Here is a 16,898-nt window from a genome sequence, read left to right as displayed (position 1 = left end):
TCTCGCTCTGTCTGTCTCTCGCTCTGTCTGTCTCTCTCGCTCTGTCTGTCTCTCTCTCGCTCTGTCTGTCTCTCTCTCGCTCTGTCTGTCTCTCTCTCGCTCTGTCTGTCTCTCTCTCGCTCTGTCTGTCTCTCTCTCGCTCTGTCTGTCTCTCTCTCGCTCTGTCTGTCTCTCTCTCGCTCTGTCTGTCTCTCTCTCGCTCTGTCTGTCTCTCTCTCGCTCTGTCTGTCTCTCTCTCGCTCTGTCTGTCTCTCTCTCGCTCTGTCTGTCTCTCTCTCGCTCTGTCTGTCTCTCTCTCGCTCTGTCTGTCTCTCTCTCGCTCTGTCTGTCTCTCTCTCGCTCTGTCGGTCTCTCTCTCGCTCTGTCTGTCTCTCTCTCGCTCTGTCTGTCTCTCTCGCTCTGTCTGTCTCTCTCGCTCTGTCTGTCTCTCTCTCGCTCTGTCTGTCTCTCTCTCGCTCTGTCTGTCTCTCTCTCGCTCTGTCTGTCTCTCTCTCGCTCTGTCTGTCTCTCTCTCGCTCTGTCTGTCTCTCTCTCGCTCTGTCTGTCTCTCTCTCGCTCTGTCTGTCTCTCTCTCGCTCTGTCTGTCTCTCTCTCGCTCTGTCTGTCTCTCTCTCGCTCTGTCTGTCTCTCTCTCGCTCTGTCTGTCTCTCTCTCGCTCTGTCTGTCTCTCTCTCGCTCTGTCTGTCTCTCTCTCGCTCTGTCTGTCTGTCTCTCTCTCGCTCTGTCTGTCTGTCTCTCTCTCGCTCTGTCTGTCTGTCTCTCTCTCGCTCTGTCTGTCTGTCTCTCTCTCGCTCTGTCTGTCTGTCTCTCTCTCGCTCTGTCTGTCTGTCTCTCTCTCGCTCTGTCTGTCTGTCTCTCTCTCGCTCTGTCTGTCTGTCTCTCTCTCGCTCTGTCTGTCTGTCTCTCTCTCGCTCTGTCTGTCTCTCTCTCGCTCTGTCTGTCTCTCTCTCGCTCTGTCTGTCTCTCTCTCGCTCTGTCTGTCTCTCTCTCGCTCTGTCTGTCTCTCTCTCGCTCTGTCTGTCTCTCTCTCGCTCTGGCTCTCTGGCTCTCTCGCTCTGGCTCTCTCGCTCTGGCTCTCAGGCTCTCTCGCTCTGGCTCTCAGGCTCTCTCGCTCTTGCTCTCTCGCTCTGGCTCTCAGGCTCTCTCGCTCTGGCTCTCTCGCTCTGGCTCTCTGGCTCTGGCTCTCAGGCTCTCTCGCTCTGGCTCTCAGGCTCTCTCGCTCTTGCTCTCTCGCTCTGGCTCTCAGGCTCTCTCGCTCTGGCTCTCAGGCTCTCTCGCTCTGGCTCTCAGGCTCTCTCGCTCTGGCTCTCAGGCTCTCTCGCTCTGGCTCTCAGGCTCTCTCGCTCTTGCTCTCTCGCTCTGGCTCTCAGGCTCTCTCGCTCTGGCTCTCAGGCTCTCTCGCTCTGGCTCAGGCTGTCTCGCTCTGGCTCTCAGGCTCTCTCGCTCTGGCTCTCAGGCTCTCTCGCTCTGGCTCTCAGGCTTTCTCGCTCTGGCTCTCAGGCTCTCTCGCTCTGGCTCTCTGGCTCTCAGGCTCTCTCGCTCTGGCTCTCAGGCTCTCTCGCTCTGGCTCTCTCGCTCTGGCTCTCAGGCTCTGGCTCTCTGGATTTCTGAAAAACCTGGGAGTTTTGGGAAGCAACCAGAATATATATAAAATTTCAATTTGTTTTAATGTATTATTAATTATTCTATTGTAAGTTAGTCAAATGGAAGGTGTGTGTGTGTAATATGTTTATTATCTCGGTCTCTCTGCAGAGTGACCCAGAGTTTGTCCAGTGGAAGAAAGAGCTGACCGATGCGTTTACTGAGGCCCAGAAGCTGCTGCGTCGCGCCCCTAAGGTCATCGGGAAGGGTCGGGCTGGGGTGGTGGAGTTCTCCAAACCTCCTCTCACACACCGCAACAGCAACGGCCTGTAGGCCGCACACACACACACACACCTACACACACCACATCCTATAACCTCATCCCCTATGAACCCGCCCGCCACAGGCCCAAGTCCTGGACACACACTCACACACACACACACACACAATAAAGCCCCACACTCTCACTCTGGAGTGTTTATGGACCAAGCCTGCCAGCCGCTCTCCTCTGTTGTCACACACACACACTGAAAGGCAAAAACGTACCCTCGGACCATGCGTGTACTTAAAGAGAACCAGACGCATCCCTCTTCCTCTCACCCCCAATGGACCAGCATTCGACACAGCCGACCTCACGCACACACACACGCGCGCACACACCAGCTGATCCCGGCAGAGCAGCAAACGCCAGTCCCGAGTAGGAAGACTAGGTCACCTGTCCCCACCTCTTCTTCCTCTTCTCCCCCCCTCCCCTGTCCCTCAATCCCCCCCAGCCTCGTCTTGAGACTGAACCCGAGCCACACGCACCTGCCGGACCGCTCTCCACGGGATTGGATGGCTGTAGTGGAGGGGCGGGGACCTAAAGCAGGTGGTGAGTTTCTGGACCAATGTCACCGCTTGGAGAGAGGGGCCGGACCAATAACGTTCCTCTCCTGTGAGCTCATGAAGAGGGGAAAGGAGAGACTGAGTGGAGGGGAGAGAAGTGGAAAGATGGTGGGAGGAGGACAAGGAAGCAGAGAGACCTGCCGGGATAAACCCAAGAGAATGGCAGTGAACTGCTCGTGTGTAAGTGTGTGTGTGTCCAGAGAGGTTGGCAGCAGGTTTCATTCCTTCCACAGAGAACGACGAAGGAGAGAAAGATGACGGCTTTGACTTTTTGAAGAGACTTTGACCCTCTTCTCCTCCTCCATCCCTCCGTCTCCTCTTCCATCCCTCCGTCTCCTCTTCCATCCCTCCGTCTCCTCCTCCATCCCTCCGTCTCCTCCTCCATCCCTCCGGCAGTGAAATGCATAAAGTGCCAATGTCAATATTTACTTGAGTCACCTGAGCATCCAGGAGGACCCATTTTGAAAGCAGCAACCCCCCCCCCCCCGGATACAGAACTCTCTGGCACGGAACTCTTGTCGCCGTGGACAAACCTCTCCGATGCGGCTCGTGCACGGATCCGTTTTGACTTTGGGGGGGGGGGGGGGGGGGGGGTTGCACCTGTAACCATGGGAACCGGGGATGGTGTGTACGAAGGCCAAGCCGCTCTCTGCGCATCTCCTCCAGTCCCTTTACTCCAGTACTGCTCATTAATGTGTGAGTCTGTCCTCTTCTCTTTAGGAATGTTGGAGGGGGGGGCTTTCATTCACCTGGCAGTATGCTTACCTCAGAGCGGGGACTGTATGTGAGTTTTGAATCCCAGCGGGGCCAGAGACTTTGCTGTGTGAGAAGTTGTAATTGTGTCAGGGCGGCCCTAATGTGTACGCCACAGCTTTCCAGATGTAGATCACACACACACACACACACACACACACACACAGGATTGGCCGTATAAGTAGGTCAGTGTAGAGAGAGAGGTGGTAGGTGACGCGGGGTGTTTTAGCGTTTGGAGCAGACAGCGACCGGAACCCGAATCTGTTAGTCCCCTTCAGTCTGGTTTGAACCTATAGATTTATTTCTGAATGTGACCCAGAATGGTAGGCCCACAATCCTCTCTGGCTTTATATATGAGGAGAACCAGCTTGTGCTGCTGTGGCTGCAGCCGTGACACGCCGTTTAACCTGAAAGCACAGCTGGTTGTTGAAAAGAGAGGAGAAAGGATTTGTTCACTCAATTTTAATTCCCCTTCCATGCAGTAGAAGGTTCCTCGTCTGTGATATATATCCCCGTGCGTTTCCACAGCTGTGACCTGCATGTGTGGCTGGAGGGGTAGAGGAGGGTTTATGTGTTGGGAGGGCGGGGGGGTTGTTGATATTCTAAGAGGCCTACACAGGTCAGTCAGGGGAAGTGATGTCGTTTTAGAGAGATACCTCATCAGGGCGTCCTTTTTTTCTTCTTGTTAAACCAAAACGAATGGGGTTTTGTCTGACCTTTTTAACCTAATGTGTTACTCCATGTTCAATGTGCCAAATACCTGTCGCTGATTGATTCTGATTGGCTGACTGTTCTGGACCAATGAGAATCCTCCTATCTGAACAGGCCCCTGCGGGGACGGACCCCTCACAGCGCCAGCCTCTGGCCACACACACACACACACACACTCTCTCTCAACCGTTTGAATCTGAGGAGTGGGTCTTTCTTAAAGGGTACAAAACTGTGACCGAACTGGGGATGTGGAATAGAAGAGTGAGTGTGTGTGTGTGTGTGTGTGTGTGTCAGCATGGAGTGAATCTGCCTTTCAGCACCTCCACTTGTCACACACACACACACACAGGACTTGGTTGTAATGGGTGTATTCAGTGTGTGTGCTGCATTTCAATCGCTTGTCAGTGTTTTATTTAGTGTAGATGTTTTTGTCAAACATCTACACACACAAGCTTGACAACAAAACAAGACAATGAAAAGGGGCGGCATATAGGAAGAAGAAAAACTAACAAAAAATTGAAGTATATATATATATATGAATGAATATATGTGTGTATATTAAATGACAAATGCTCTAGGTTTATTTAAGAAGATTTCACGATGTGGAGACGCTCTTCGCATGAGGATGCTCTGTGTGAGTGTTGGGGTTTAGAAGTGTGTAAATCTGTTTGTGGTGAACACTTTGGATCTTTGCACATAAGGACTTTAGCTGTACCTGCAAATTGTCAGATTATTTTTGTTTGAATACCCGGACTCTTGCTCTTTTCATATTTATTGCGTGTTTTGTTTTTGGAGGGGGGGGGGGGGGGGGATAGCGGCCTCTGTCTACGAGCTCTCGCCAGGGCTCTCGCCAGGGCTCGCGCCAGGGCTCTCGCCAGGGCTCGCGCTGTAGAATACTCCAGTTTTACACGCGGCCAGACAAATGATTTGACACGTGCCACAAACAACGCAAATACTACTGGCGTTGGGTTACTATTACCATTACAGTCATGACGATGATGATTACTGTCATTGGTAATATTATTAAATGATTATTGTCATTCCATTTTGTTTGAATGAATTTTGTCATGTTGTTTTTAAGACCGCTAGGAGCATTATGTGTTGGACTGCTTATATAAAACAGTTCAGAAATAAATACATCATTTTCTTTTGTCCGTGTTGCTTTGTGTGACGTGTGGTTTGTTGACCTGTTGGGACACTACTTTAGTGCACTACATAGTGTGTCGTGATATCAAAAGGGCGGTATGAATGTCAATGAGTTATGTTCAAATGTTAACATGGGGGGGATGTTTGTTCTTCAGAAATACGGTGGTAACAGCAGCCAACTGTCAAGTGAGTTTATCTTCCCATATCATAAATAAATGGATAAATGAATCGCCTTTTTATTCCACGTTTTAAAAACATGAAGAAATAGACTGAGGCTCAGACTCAGTTTGCTGATAATAGTTCAACATCAAAATCATCTAGACAAACCTACATTTCCAAAAAAAAAAGGGTGTTCTTGGCCCGTGTCCCACTTGATGTGCCCTCCCTCTGAAACGTGTTTTGTATACTCTGCACAAGGGGGTGCTGGACTACTCAAATCGGTAAACTGGAGGCTTCTTGGGATAGGTCCGGGGTCCCAGCCCTCTTTCCTCCCCCTTCCCCACCGCTTCTGTCCCCCTCCCTCCTCTCAACTTCCCCTAGCTCTTCTCCCTTCCACTTATTTTCTCACCCCCTTTCCCTCCCCTACTTTTCTCCCTCACCCCTTTGGTACCCCCCCCCCCCCCCCCCCCCCCCCCCCCCCCCCCTTCCAGCCATCATCCTTTCTCCGTGAGGCTTCTCCTCCCCCTCTTAGCTGCAGCTGTCAGGTTGGAGCGACAGCCGACTACCCCTCAAGACGGAGATACAAGGCTTTTCCGCACTGTTGCTCTGGACTACGCTTTTGAGTTCTTGTGTGTGTTTTCACTCTTCCAATATCAACAACAATCCATCACTCCTAGGTCCATATCCCAGTAGACTACCAGAACATTCCAGCTTTCCCCTCTCTCGCCTCTGTTTTTGTATGCTAGTCATCTGTTGGTTTGTTTTGGCCTATGGTTTTAGCCTGAGGCAAATTAAGACACAGGGTGAATGTTAGATTGCTACAACATTTTCTTACCCTTATTGCTTTCCCCCCCAGCTGTATTCTCTCTCCCTTCTCATTTACCTCGTTTTCCTAACAGGGTAGTATCCCATACGTCCCCCCGTCCCACTATATTTATGGCACAATATTTTGGCAAGCAAGCTGCCTCGAGCGAGAGAGATGACGTCTGTCACTCTTATTTCTGACTGCTTTGTTGGGCGCTCGGCTCATGTGTGTTTCTGTTTTGACGGTGGGACAGTGAGCCGCTCACTTTGGCCCCCGTGGGATTGTGATTATAAACCAGTACATTTGGAGTTCCTGCGTTGATTTAAAAGCCGTCATAAAGGTAAGCGAGTTATGCGTTTTAGTATGTATTTCTGTGACATGCCAGAGAATAGTTTGTGAGAAGCGAGTTTGTTCTCATAACTTTATTTATAAAGCCCGGGGTGGACTGAGGGACAGGTTAAGGGAAAAGGATAAGAGGGGAAAGTGAAAAGCGAGTAGGGGAGAGGGAGGACAAAGGAGAGGGCCTGGGTTACAGTAGCTGCCCTAGTGTGACTTTGCCACTACATAGACTGGATAAGGTCATGGCCAATTCTGACCGGGTTGTAGCTACTGTAATGACACAGTTGTGTTGATTAGGTGGGTCACAAGAAAACAGATTGCTTCAGGCGGGAGACAAACGCTTTGAAACCACTGGAGTTGAACCCCTGTTCCCGTGAACGTGTCGTTGACACTGCGTCATGTCGCCACGGTTACATCTGGCACTGTTCAGAGGTTGCTTACATATATCGCCCAGGAACGTATTATGGTGAATCAACTGGCAAACACTGAAGTATAAATCTCTTTTAAGATGGTTGTCTGTCCTGCTAACCTACATCGCTCTCAGAGATGGATAGGCTGCGTTGGCGTGATGTTGCTTCGAGACTGTCCACAACAGGGTATGTCTTCATGTTGTGTCCATCCCTAGACCCAATACTTGCATAAAACCAGGCACCACTTTTCTCCTTCCTACCCCGCACCACCTGAGCTGCCCTTCACCCAACAGGTTCTCTACAGGTCTCTGTCTGTCTATGCCCGCTGGTGTTCCAGGCAGGTGCTGCAGGTAGCGTGTGTGTCTGTAAGGTCCTGAGGGCCACAGGCCAGAGGTGTGTGTGTGTGTGTCTGCAAGGTCCTGAGGGCTAGAGGTGTGTGTGTGAGGTCCAGGGGCCCAGAGATGTGTGTGTGTGTCTGTAAGGTCCTGAGGGCCACAGGCCAGGAGCCCAGAGGTGTGTGTCTGAGAAGCCCAATGGAACGGACAGCTGAGTCGGGCTGAAACTGGAGAGGAGAGGGCACGAGTGCCGTACACGAGACCCAGGTTGGGAGTGTGCTGGGTGGGAGAAGAAACAAGTCATTTGTGAGAGGTTGTGCAGATATTCAAGTGTGTGTGTGTGTGCATATGACTTCACTAGAAGGACTAATATTTCTGAGAGACAGCTGGTGTGTGTGTGGTTAGGGGTGTAGAGTGATATGTCATGGTGTTCCACCACCGTCAGTCAGGTGGTTCATAATGTGTTGTCAACTTCACTGGTTACTACGTCACCAGAAAGGTATTGGGGGAAAAAAAACATTAACATTTTATCTTTCAATGCACCCTCTCTCTTGCTCTCTGAATCTTCTCTCTCTCCTTCCCTCTCTTTTCTTCTCTCTCTCTCATTACCGATCTCTTTCTCGCGATCCTATTTCTTTCCCTCATTCCTGTTTCTCTCCATCCTCAGGTTGTATCACCGTTTCTGTGGTGTCCCGCCCCCCCCCACTCTGACATCACATCTGGCTGACCTCTGACTGTTTGACCCCTCCCCCAGCAGCCGTTGTCATGGCGCTGTCCTCACGCTTAAAGCTCTGGGAGCAGAAGGGAGGTGCAGAGATGATGTGGCACGAGGCATTACTGTTCTGGAATGGTCCTCACTCTGTGTGTTCTAGAATGGTCTGGAATGGTCCTCACTCTGTGTGTTCTAGAGTCCTGTGTGTTCTAATGAGTCTTCATGTTGTGTGTATTCTAGAACGATCAGCCCGTGTGTGCTTGGATACAGTAGACGACACAAAGAATGACGTATGTCCCACACTGCTTTGAATATCCCGTCTGCAAACACATCCACTCCTGTGCGTGCACACAATAACCAGAGCACCACACACTCCTCTCTCCATCACCCATCTCTTTGTTAAATTCCTATATTCTAGTACTGTATGTATTATCATTCAAATGGATGAGTAACCTGTTTCGACCACCCCTGAGCAGGCGACGGGAGAGTGGTCCTATTGTCCTTCCTGTCCTCTTCGTCTCCACAGTAACAGCAGGTCTAATCTAAACTGACCATACCACCTCTGTTATTAATGAATCAGGAGTAAACCTGTCATAGACTAGTTCAGGACTTATTACATACAGTTGCAATGATATGTGTCAGTAATTCACCGCGGTATTTCACACCTGTTTAGTGGACAAGAGGAAACTGTGAACTGTAGACGTAGAGGACATTTGCTCTTCCACACTAGCATGACTGTGTGTGTGTGAGAGAGAGTGTCTGAGCTAACCTGCTGTCACAGTATATATAGCCGCTGAGCCTGTTCTGTAGACTGTATTGGGCATTTTTCTAACAGTAAATCTGAGTCTGGTTTGTGGCCCAGTTCCAAATACATGCTGTGAAATCTAGGGCTGTCAGAGTTCATCCGTTAACATCTTTGTGGATTTGATTTTATTAATCGCGGTGTCTGAAAGTGTTTAAAATGCACTTGAAAACATCCCAAATTCTATACAGCTACAGTGCCTTGCGAAAGTATTCGGCCCCCTTGAACTTTGCGACCTTTTGCCACATTTCAGGCTTCAAACATAAAGATATAAAACTGTATTTTTTTGTGAAGAATCAACAACAAGTGGGACACAATCATGAAGTGGAACGACATTTATTGGATATTTCAAACTTTTTTAACAAATCAAAAACTGAAAAATTGGGCGTGCTAAATTATTCAGCCCCCTTAAGTTAATACATTGTAGCGCCACCTTTTTCTGCGATTACAGCTGTAAGTCGCTTGGGGTATGTCTCTATCAGTTTTGCACATCGAGAGACTGAAATGTTTTCCCATTCCTCCTTGCGAAACAGCTCGAGCTCAGTGAGGTTGGATGGAGAGCATTTGTGAACAGCAGTTTTCAGTTCTTTCCACAGATTCTCGATTGGATTCAGGTCTGGACTTTGACTTGGCCATTCTAACACCTGGATATGTTTATTTTTGAACCATTCCATTGTAGATTTTGCTTTATGTTTTGGATCATTGTCTTGTTGGAAGAAAAATCTCCGTCCCAGTCTCAGGTCTTTTGCAGACTCCATCAGGTTTTCTTCCAGAATGGTCCTGTATTTGGCTCCATCCATCTTCCCATCAATTTTAACCATCTTCCCTGTCCCTGCTGAAGAAAAGCAGGCCCAAACCATGATGCTGCCACCACCATGTTTGACAGTGGGGATGGTGTGTTGCTTTTACGCCAAACATAACGTTTTGCATTGTTGCTAAAAAGTTCAATTTTGGTTTCATCTGACGAGCACCTTCTTCCACGTTTGGTGTCTCCCCCAGGTGGCTTGTGGCAAACTTTAACCGACACTTTTTATGGATATCTTTAAGAAATGGCTTTCTTCTTGCCACTCTTCCATAAAGGCCAGATTTGTGCAATATACGACTGATTGTTGTCCTATGGACAGAGTCTCCCACCTCAGCTGTAGATCTCTGCAGTTCATCCAGAGTGATCATGGGCCTCTTGGCTGCATCTCTGATCAGTCTTCTCCTTGTATGAGCTGAAAGTTTAGAGGGACGGCCAGGTCTTGGTAGATTTGCAGTGGTCTGATACTCCTTCCATTTCAATATTATCGCTTGCACAGTGCTCCTTGGGATGTTTAAAGCTTGGGAAATCTTTTTGTATCAAAATCCGGCTTTAAACTTCTTCACAACAGTATCTCGGACCTGCCTGGTGTGTTCCTTGTTCTTCATGATGCTCTCTGCGCTTTTAACGGACCTCTGAGACTATCACAGTGCAGGTGCATTTATAAGGTGACTTGATTGCACACAGGTGGATTGTATTTATCATCATTAGTCATTTAGGTCAACATTGGATCATTCAGAGATCCTCACTGAACTTCTGGAGAGAGTTTGCTGCACTGAAAGTAAAGGGGCTGAATAATTTTGCACGCCCAATTTTTCAGTTTTTGATTTGTTAAAAAAGTTTGAAATATCCAATAAATGTCGTTCCACTTCATGATTGTGTCCCACTTGTTGTTGATTCTTCACAAACAAATACAGTTTTATATCTTTATGTTTGAAGCCTGAAATGTGGCAAAAGGTCGCAAAGTTCAAGGGGGCCGAATACTTTCGCAAGGCACTGTAAAAGAACGACAGTGTGATGCTTTTTGTATGAGAAATCTTAAATCAATTTGAGCAAATTCGGAGTTTGCGTTTAATCACAGCAAATCCTGCAATTAACTCAATTGCATTTTTTCACCTCTAGTGAAAATACAGTCAGTCAGTCGACGATAGAAAGGCAGCCAAAGGTCAAGTAAAGGCAGCACGTTGCCTTGTGTTTTTATTTACTGTGGTGGCGTCCATCTTGTTTCTTTCCAGCACAGTAAACTGAGTGGCAGCCTGGCGCAGCAATTTCTCCTCCCGGATCAGACTCCACCAATCCTAGAGGCCGAGATGGCCCTGCGAAACGAGCAGTTGGTCAACGGAGAGCGAGGCCGCCGCTCCAACCAATCAGATCTCAAGACCTCCACGCCCCGGCGAGTCCTGTCCCCCAAACTCAAGAGCCCACCCCTGGGGGCGACAGCCAAACAGGAAGTGGCCACATAAACAGGAAATCGGAGCAGCTGAAGCAGAAACAGGAAATTACAACAGAGCAACCGAAGCAGAAACAGGAAATGAAAGCTGAGCTGTTGAAGCAGGGGCAGGAAGTGAAGTCAGGGAAAGAAAAGGTGACAAATGATGTCAAGATGCAAGTAAAGAAAGATGAGCTGAAAGAAGAGAAGAAGAAGAAAGAGGGAGTGATAGAGGGGCAACAGACATAACAGAACAGGAGAGGTATGATGTCACGTGGTCATGTCCTAAGATATGTACTTATCGTATGCGTGCTATGCAAACCTGCTGTACTGGGGCATCGCAAAGGCACTCGGTTTATCTGGCATGAGTCGTGCGCTGTTTGTTTTTTTCTTCATGTAGTTCTTAGCCGCCAGGATACCTGGCTTCCTGGAACATACACACAGTGGAACATTCACTTACTAAAGAACACAGACACTGCATGCTGTAGAATACACACAATTTAGCATTTCTCTTTCTCCCCCTGCCGCCTCCTCTTTCTTTTTCTCACGCTTTCTTTCTTTCGCTAAATCTCTCTTTCTTCTCTCTTCTCTACCTCTCTTTCTTCTCTCTTTGTCTTCTCTCTTTCTTCTCTCCTCTCTCTTTCTTCTCATCTCTCTCTCCTTTCTCTTTCCTCTCGCTCTCTCTCTCTTTCCTCTCGCTCTCTCTCTCTTTCTTCTCATCTCTCTCTCCTTTCTCTCTCTCTCTCTCTTCTCGCTCTTTTTTTTCTCTCTCTCTTCTCTCAATCCAATTAAATTCAATGTGCTTTATTGTCATGACGTAACAATGTACATATTGCCAAAGCTTACTTTGGATATTTACAAAACAACCATACATTCAACAATAACAATAAGCAGACAGTAGAGGACATGTGCAGGTTGATTGGTCAGTCAGACACTGTCCCTCAACTTATGGCAGGCAGCAATGTAGTGCGCTGCCAACCCACAGCTCTCTGCGTCCTCCCCCAACAGGACGGGTAGCCTGTCCCTCCCCCAACAGGACGGGTAGCCTACTCTCATCAGAGAGGTCTTCAATGTAGTGCTCTGCCAACCCACAGCTCTCTGCGTCCTCCCCCAACAGGACGGGTAGCCTACTCTCATCAGAGAGGTCTTCAATGTAGTGCTCTGCCAACCCACAGCTCTCTGTGTCCTCCCCCAACAGGACGGGTAGCCTACTCTCATCAGAGAGGTCTTCAATGTAGTGCTCTGCCAACCCACAGCTCTCTGCGTCCTCCCCCAACAGGACGGGTAGCCTACTCTCATCAGAGAGGTCTTTGAAACACTGAATAAGGGTTTCAAATTTGGGGAAATGACACTCTCTAATTGTTTTATATTTTTGACATTTTGTCAGGAAATGCAGCTCCGTCTCAGGTTCTGCTGTTGTGCAGTGGTTGCACAGCCTTTCCTATACAGGGAGCCAGGTTTTCCTGTGTCTACCCTTCTCAATGGCAAGGCTGTGCTCGCTGAGCCTGTACTTTGTCAAGGTTTTGATCAGTAACCATGGTAAAATAGTTAGCCACGGTGTACTGTCCATTTAGGGCCAGATAGCACTGCATTTTGCTTTGTGCTTTTGCTTGCGTTTCCCAGTAAGCAATGTAGTTTTGTTTTGACTGTGTTGTAATTTGGTTTATTCTGATTTGATTGGATGTTCTGGTCCTGAGGCTTCAGTGTTTTAGTAGAACATTCTCTGATTCTCTGATTCTCTGATTCTCTGATTCTCTTATTCTCTGATCCTCTGATTCTCTAATTCTCTAATTCTCTAATTCTCTGATCCTCTGATTCTCTGATTCTCTGATTCTCTGATCCTCTGATCCTCTGATCCTCTGATTCTCTGATTCTCTGATCCTCTGATCCTCTGATTCTCTGATTCTCTGATTCTCTGATTCTCTGATTCTCTGATTCTCTGATCCTCTGATCCTCTGATTCTCTGATCCTCTGATCCTCTGATCCTCTGATTCTCTGATCCTCTGATCCTCTGATTCTCTGATCCGATCGCTGGTGACTTTGTTTTGTACAGCGCCCCTCGTCACTCCGGAACACTTCGATGACGGCAGTCTCAGACTATATAGTATGTGGCGAACGGCAGAGCAGCGGAAGAATTTAGTGTGAGTCGTCAGGCTAGAGCGGTGGTTCCCAAACTTTTTGTAGTCCCGTGCCCCTTCAAACATTCAACCTCCAGCTGTACCCCCTCTAGCACCAGGGTCAGCGGACTCTCAAATGTTTTGTTTTTTTTGTCGTCATTGTAAGCCTGCCACACACACACTATACCATACATTTATTAAACATAAAAATAAGTGTGTTTTTGTCACAACCCGTCTCGTGGGAAGTGACAAAGAGCTCTTATAGGACCAAGGCACAAATAATAACATAATAATAATCAATCATTTTGCTCTTTATTTAACCATCTTACATATAAAACCTTATTTGTTCATCAAAAATGGTGAATAACTCACCACAGGTTGACGAGAAGGGTGTGCTTGAAAGGATGCACATAACTCTGCAATGTTGGGTTGTATTGGAGAGAGTCTCAGTCTTAAATAATTTTCCACCCACAGCCTGTATTTAGTTTTCATGCTAGTGAGGGCCGAGAATCCACTCTCACATAGGTACGTGGTTGCAAAGGGCATCAGTGTCTTAAAAGCGCGATTTGCCAAGACAAGAAACTGAGTGCAGCCCTATCCAGAAATCTGGCAGTGGCTTCTGATTTAAATTTATTTTTTTTCTTCAGATATCGGTAAGTGGACTGGAGGCATGGCATGAAAGGGATAACGAATCCAGTTTCGGGAAAGTACCTGTGTAATTGCGCACCCAGCTCACTCAGGTGCTTCGCTATATCACATTTGACATTGTCCGTATGCTTGAGTTCATTTGCACACAAAAAATCAGAAAACGATGGAAAGACCTGTGTTGTCCTTGTTAATGCAGACAGAAAAGAGCTCCAACTTCTTAATCATCACCTCAATTTTGTCCCGCACATTGAATATAGTTGCAGAGAGTCCCTGTAATCCTAGATTCAGATCATTCAGGCAAGAAAAAACATCACCCAGATAGGCCAGTCGTGTGAGAAACTCGTCATCATGCAAGCGGTCAGACTAGTGAAAATCATGGTCAGTAAAGAAAACTTGAATCTTGTCTCTCAATTAAAAAAAAAAAAACCTGTGTCAATACTTTGTCCCTTGATAACCAGCGCACTTCTGTATGTTGTAAACGTGTGACATGGTCGCAGCCCATATCATTGCATAATGAGGGAAATACACAAGATTTCAGGGGCCTTGTCTTTAACAAAGTTAACAATTTTCACTGTAGTGTCCAAAATGTCTTTCAAGCTCTCAGGCATTCCCTTGGCAGCAAGAGCCTCTCGGTGGATGCTGCAGTGGAACAAAGTGGCGTCGGGAGCAACTGCTTGCGTTACCACTCCACCATGTCTCCATGTCATGGCTTTTGCTCCATCAGTACAGATACCAACACATCTTGACCATCAAAGTCCATTTGATTTCACAAAGCTGTCCAGTACTTTAAAAATATACTCCCATGTTGTCCTGGTTTCCAGGGGTTTGCAGAAGAGGATGTCTTCCTTAATTGACCCCCATAAACAGAACGGACGTATACCAGGAGCTGTGCCAGGCCCGCCACGTCTGTTGACTCCTCCAGCTGTAGCGCATATAATTGACTGGCTTGTATGCGAAGCAGTACTGCCATGTCACTGATGCATCGTGGAACAATGTTGTTTGATGAAGGCATGAAGAATTAAGTTCTCTACAATAGTATGGGGCTTGCCTGTCCTAGCCACTCGGTAGCTCACCATATAAGACGCTTCTAGCCCCTTCTTATTAATGGTATCTGTTGCTTTTATACAGTGCCTTGCGAAAGTATTCGGCCCCCTTGAACTTTGCGACCTTTTGTCACATTTCAGGCTTCAAATATAAAGATATAAAACTGTATTTTTTTGTGAAGAATCAACAACAAGTGGGACACAATCATGAAGTGGAACGACATTTATTGGATATTTCAAACTTTTTTAACAAATCAAAAACTGAAAAATTGGGCGTGCTAAATTATTCAGCCCCCTTAAGTTAATACATTGTAGCGCCACCTTTTTCTGCGATTACAGCTGTAAGTCGCTTGGGGTATGTCTCTATCAGTTTTGCACATCGAGAGACTGAAATGTTTTCCCATTCCTCCTTGCGAAACAGCTCGAGCTCAGTGAGGTTGGATGGAGAGCATTTGTGAACAGCAGTTTTCAGTTCTTTCCACAGATTCTCGATTGGATTCAGGTCTGGACTTTGACTTGGCCATTCTAACACCTGGATATGTTTATTTTTGAACCATTCCATTGTAGATTTTGCTTTATGTTTTGGATCATTGTCTTGTTGGAAGAAAAATCTCCGTCCCAGTCTCAGGTCTTTTGCAGACTCCATCAGGTTTTCTTCCAGAATGGTCCTGTATTTGGCTCCATCCATCTTCCCATCAATTTTAACCATCTTCCCTGTCCCTGCTGAAGAAAAGCAGGCCCAAACCATGATGCTGCCACCACCATGTTTGACAGTGGGGATGGTGTGTTGCTTTTACGCCAAACATAACGTATTGCATTGTTGCTAAAAAGTTCAATTTTGGTTTCATCTGACGAGCACCTTTCTGCCACGTTTGGTGTCTCCCCCAGGTGGCTTGTGGCAAACTTTAACCGACACTTTTTATGGATATCTTTAAGAAATGGCTTTCTTCTTGCCACTCTTCCATAAAGGCCAGATTTGTGCAATATACGACTGATTGTTGTCCTATGGACAGAGTCTCCCACCTCAGCTGTAGATCTCTGCAGTTCATCCAGAGTGATCATGGGCCTCTTGGCTGCATCTCTGATCAGTCTTCTCCTTGTATGAGCTGAAAGTTTAGAGGGACGGCCAGGTCTTGGTAGATTTGCAGTGGACTGATACTCCTTCCATTTCAATATTATCGCTTGCACAGTGCTCCTTGGGATGTTTAAAGCTTGGGAAATCTTTTTGTATCCAAATCCGGCTTTAAACTTCTTCACAACAGTATCTCGGACCTGCCTGGTGTGTTCCTTGTTCTTCATGATGCTCTCTGCGCTTTTAACGGACTATCACAGTGCAGGTGCATTTATACGGAGACTTGATTACACACAGGTGGATTGTATTTATCATCATTAGTCATTTAGGTCAACATTGGATCATTCAGAGATCCTCACTGAACTTCTGGAGAGAGTTTGCTGCACTGAAAGTAAAGGGGCTGAATAATTTTGCACGCCCAATTTTTCAGTTTTTGATTTGTTAAAAAAGTTTGAAATATCCAATAAATGTCGTTCCACTTCATGATTGTGTCCCACTTGTTGTTGATTCTTCACAAAAAAGTACAGTTTTATATCTTTATGTTTGAAGCCTGAAATGTGGCAAAAGGTTTGCAAAGTTCAAGGGGGCCGAATACTTTCGCAAGGCACTGTACATGGCTTGCTGCTCGAAATTCATCTTTATTCTCGCTCAGAAAACTCCTGTGGCTTATTTTTCAAATTGTCATGTTTAATTTCTAAATGTCTGCGCAAGAGTGAAGTTTTCCCGTGAGAGAGTAATGGTTAATGTGATTGGATGTTAATTATGTGTCTAGGCTCCCTGTATTTAACATTGTGTTGTTATTTCACTTAACACTATATGGTTTCTTTTATTTTTGCCAGTGAAATACATACTCAGGCGGGAAAAAAAACTCACCCAAATGTATAGCCCCGTTGGAAAATAAAAATGGACTGTTTGAAAATGTTTTTAAAATGTTTTTATATATATTTTTTGATGTGAATCACATTTTTATTTGGCTTACCCCCAATACCCCAGTTTGAGAATACCCAGACTAGGTCATCTAGCCAGCATTAATCCTTTTAGATTTTCATATACTCACACACACATCCCATGAACCCTGGTACACACACACACACACATACCATGCTTCTACATCTGCATTGCTTACTGTTTGGGGTTTTATGCTGGGTT

At 46.8% G+C, this 16,898-nt stretch overlaps 1 protein-coding gene and 1 pseudogene across 6 annotated transcripts in view; both read left to right on the top strand.

Moving 5' to 3' along the window:
• The window catches only part of LOC110512753 (beta-adrenergic receptor kinase 2), a 96,826-nt gene extending 89,628 nt beyond the window's left edge, over nt 1-7,198 (top strand). For 2 of the 6 annotated variants that reach the window (XM_036967333.1, XM_036967334.1), the window contains one exon: nt 1,753-5,089. In XM_036967333.1, the coding sequence (XP_036823228.1) occupies nt 1,753-1,914 (162 nt within the window). In that variant the 3' untranslated portion in view covers nt 1,915-5,089. Of the gene's footprint in view, nt 1-1,752; nt 5,090-7,182 lie in introns of those variants that run through there. The other 4 variants (XR_005040356.1, XR_005040357.1, XR_005040358.1 and 1 more) reach the window with 4 other exon arrangements.
• A 3,552-nt stretch (nt 7,199-10,750) lies between these two features.
• LOC110509360 overlaps nt 10,751-16,898 on the top strand; it is a 31,999-nt pseudogene continuing 25,851 nt past the window's right edge.

Source organism: Oncorhynchus mykiss, chromosome Y (genome assembly GCF_013265735.2).
Source record: "Oncorhynchus mykiss isolate Arlee chromosome Y, USDA_OmykA_1.1, whole genome shotgun sequence".
In the NCBI taxonomy this organism is placed as follows: Eukaryota; Metazoa; Chordata; class Actinopteri; order Salmoniformes; family Salmonidae; genus Oncorhynchus; species Oncorhynchus mykiss.
This window is presented reverse-complemented; position numbering and strand designations above follow the sequence as displayed.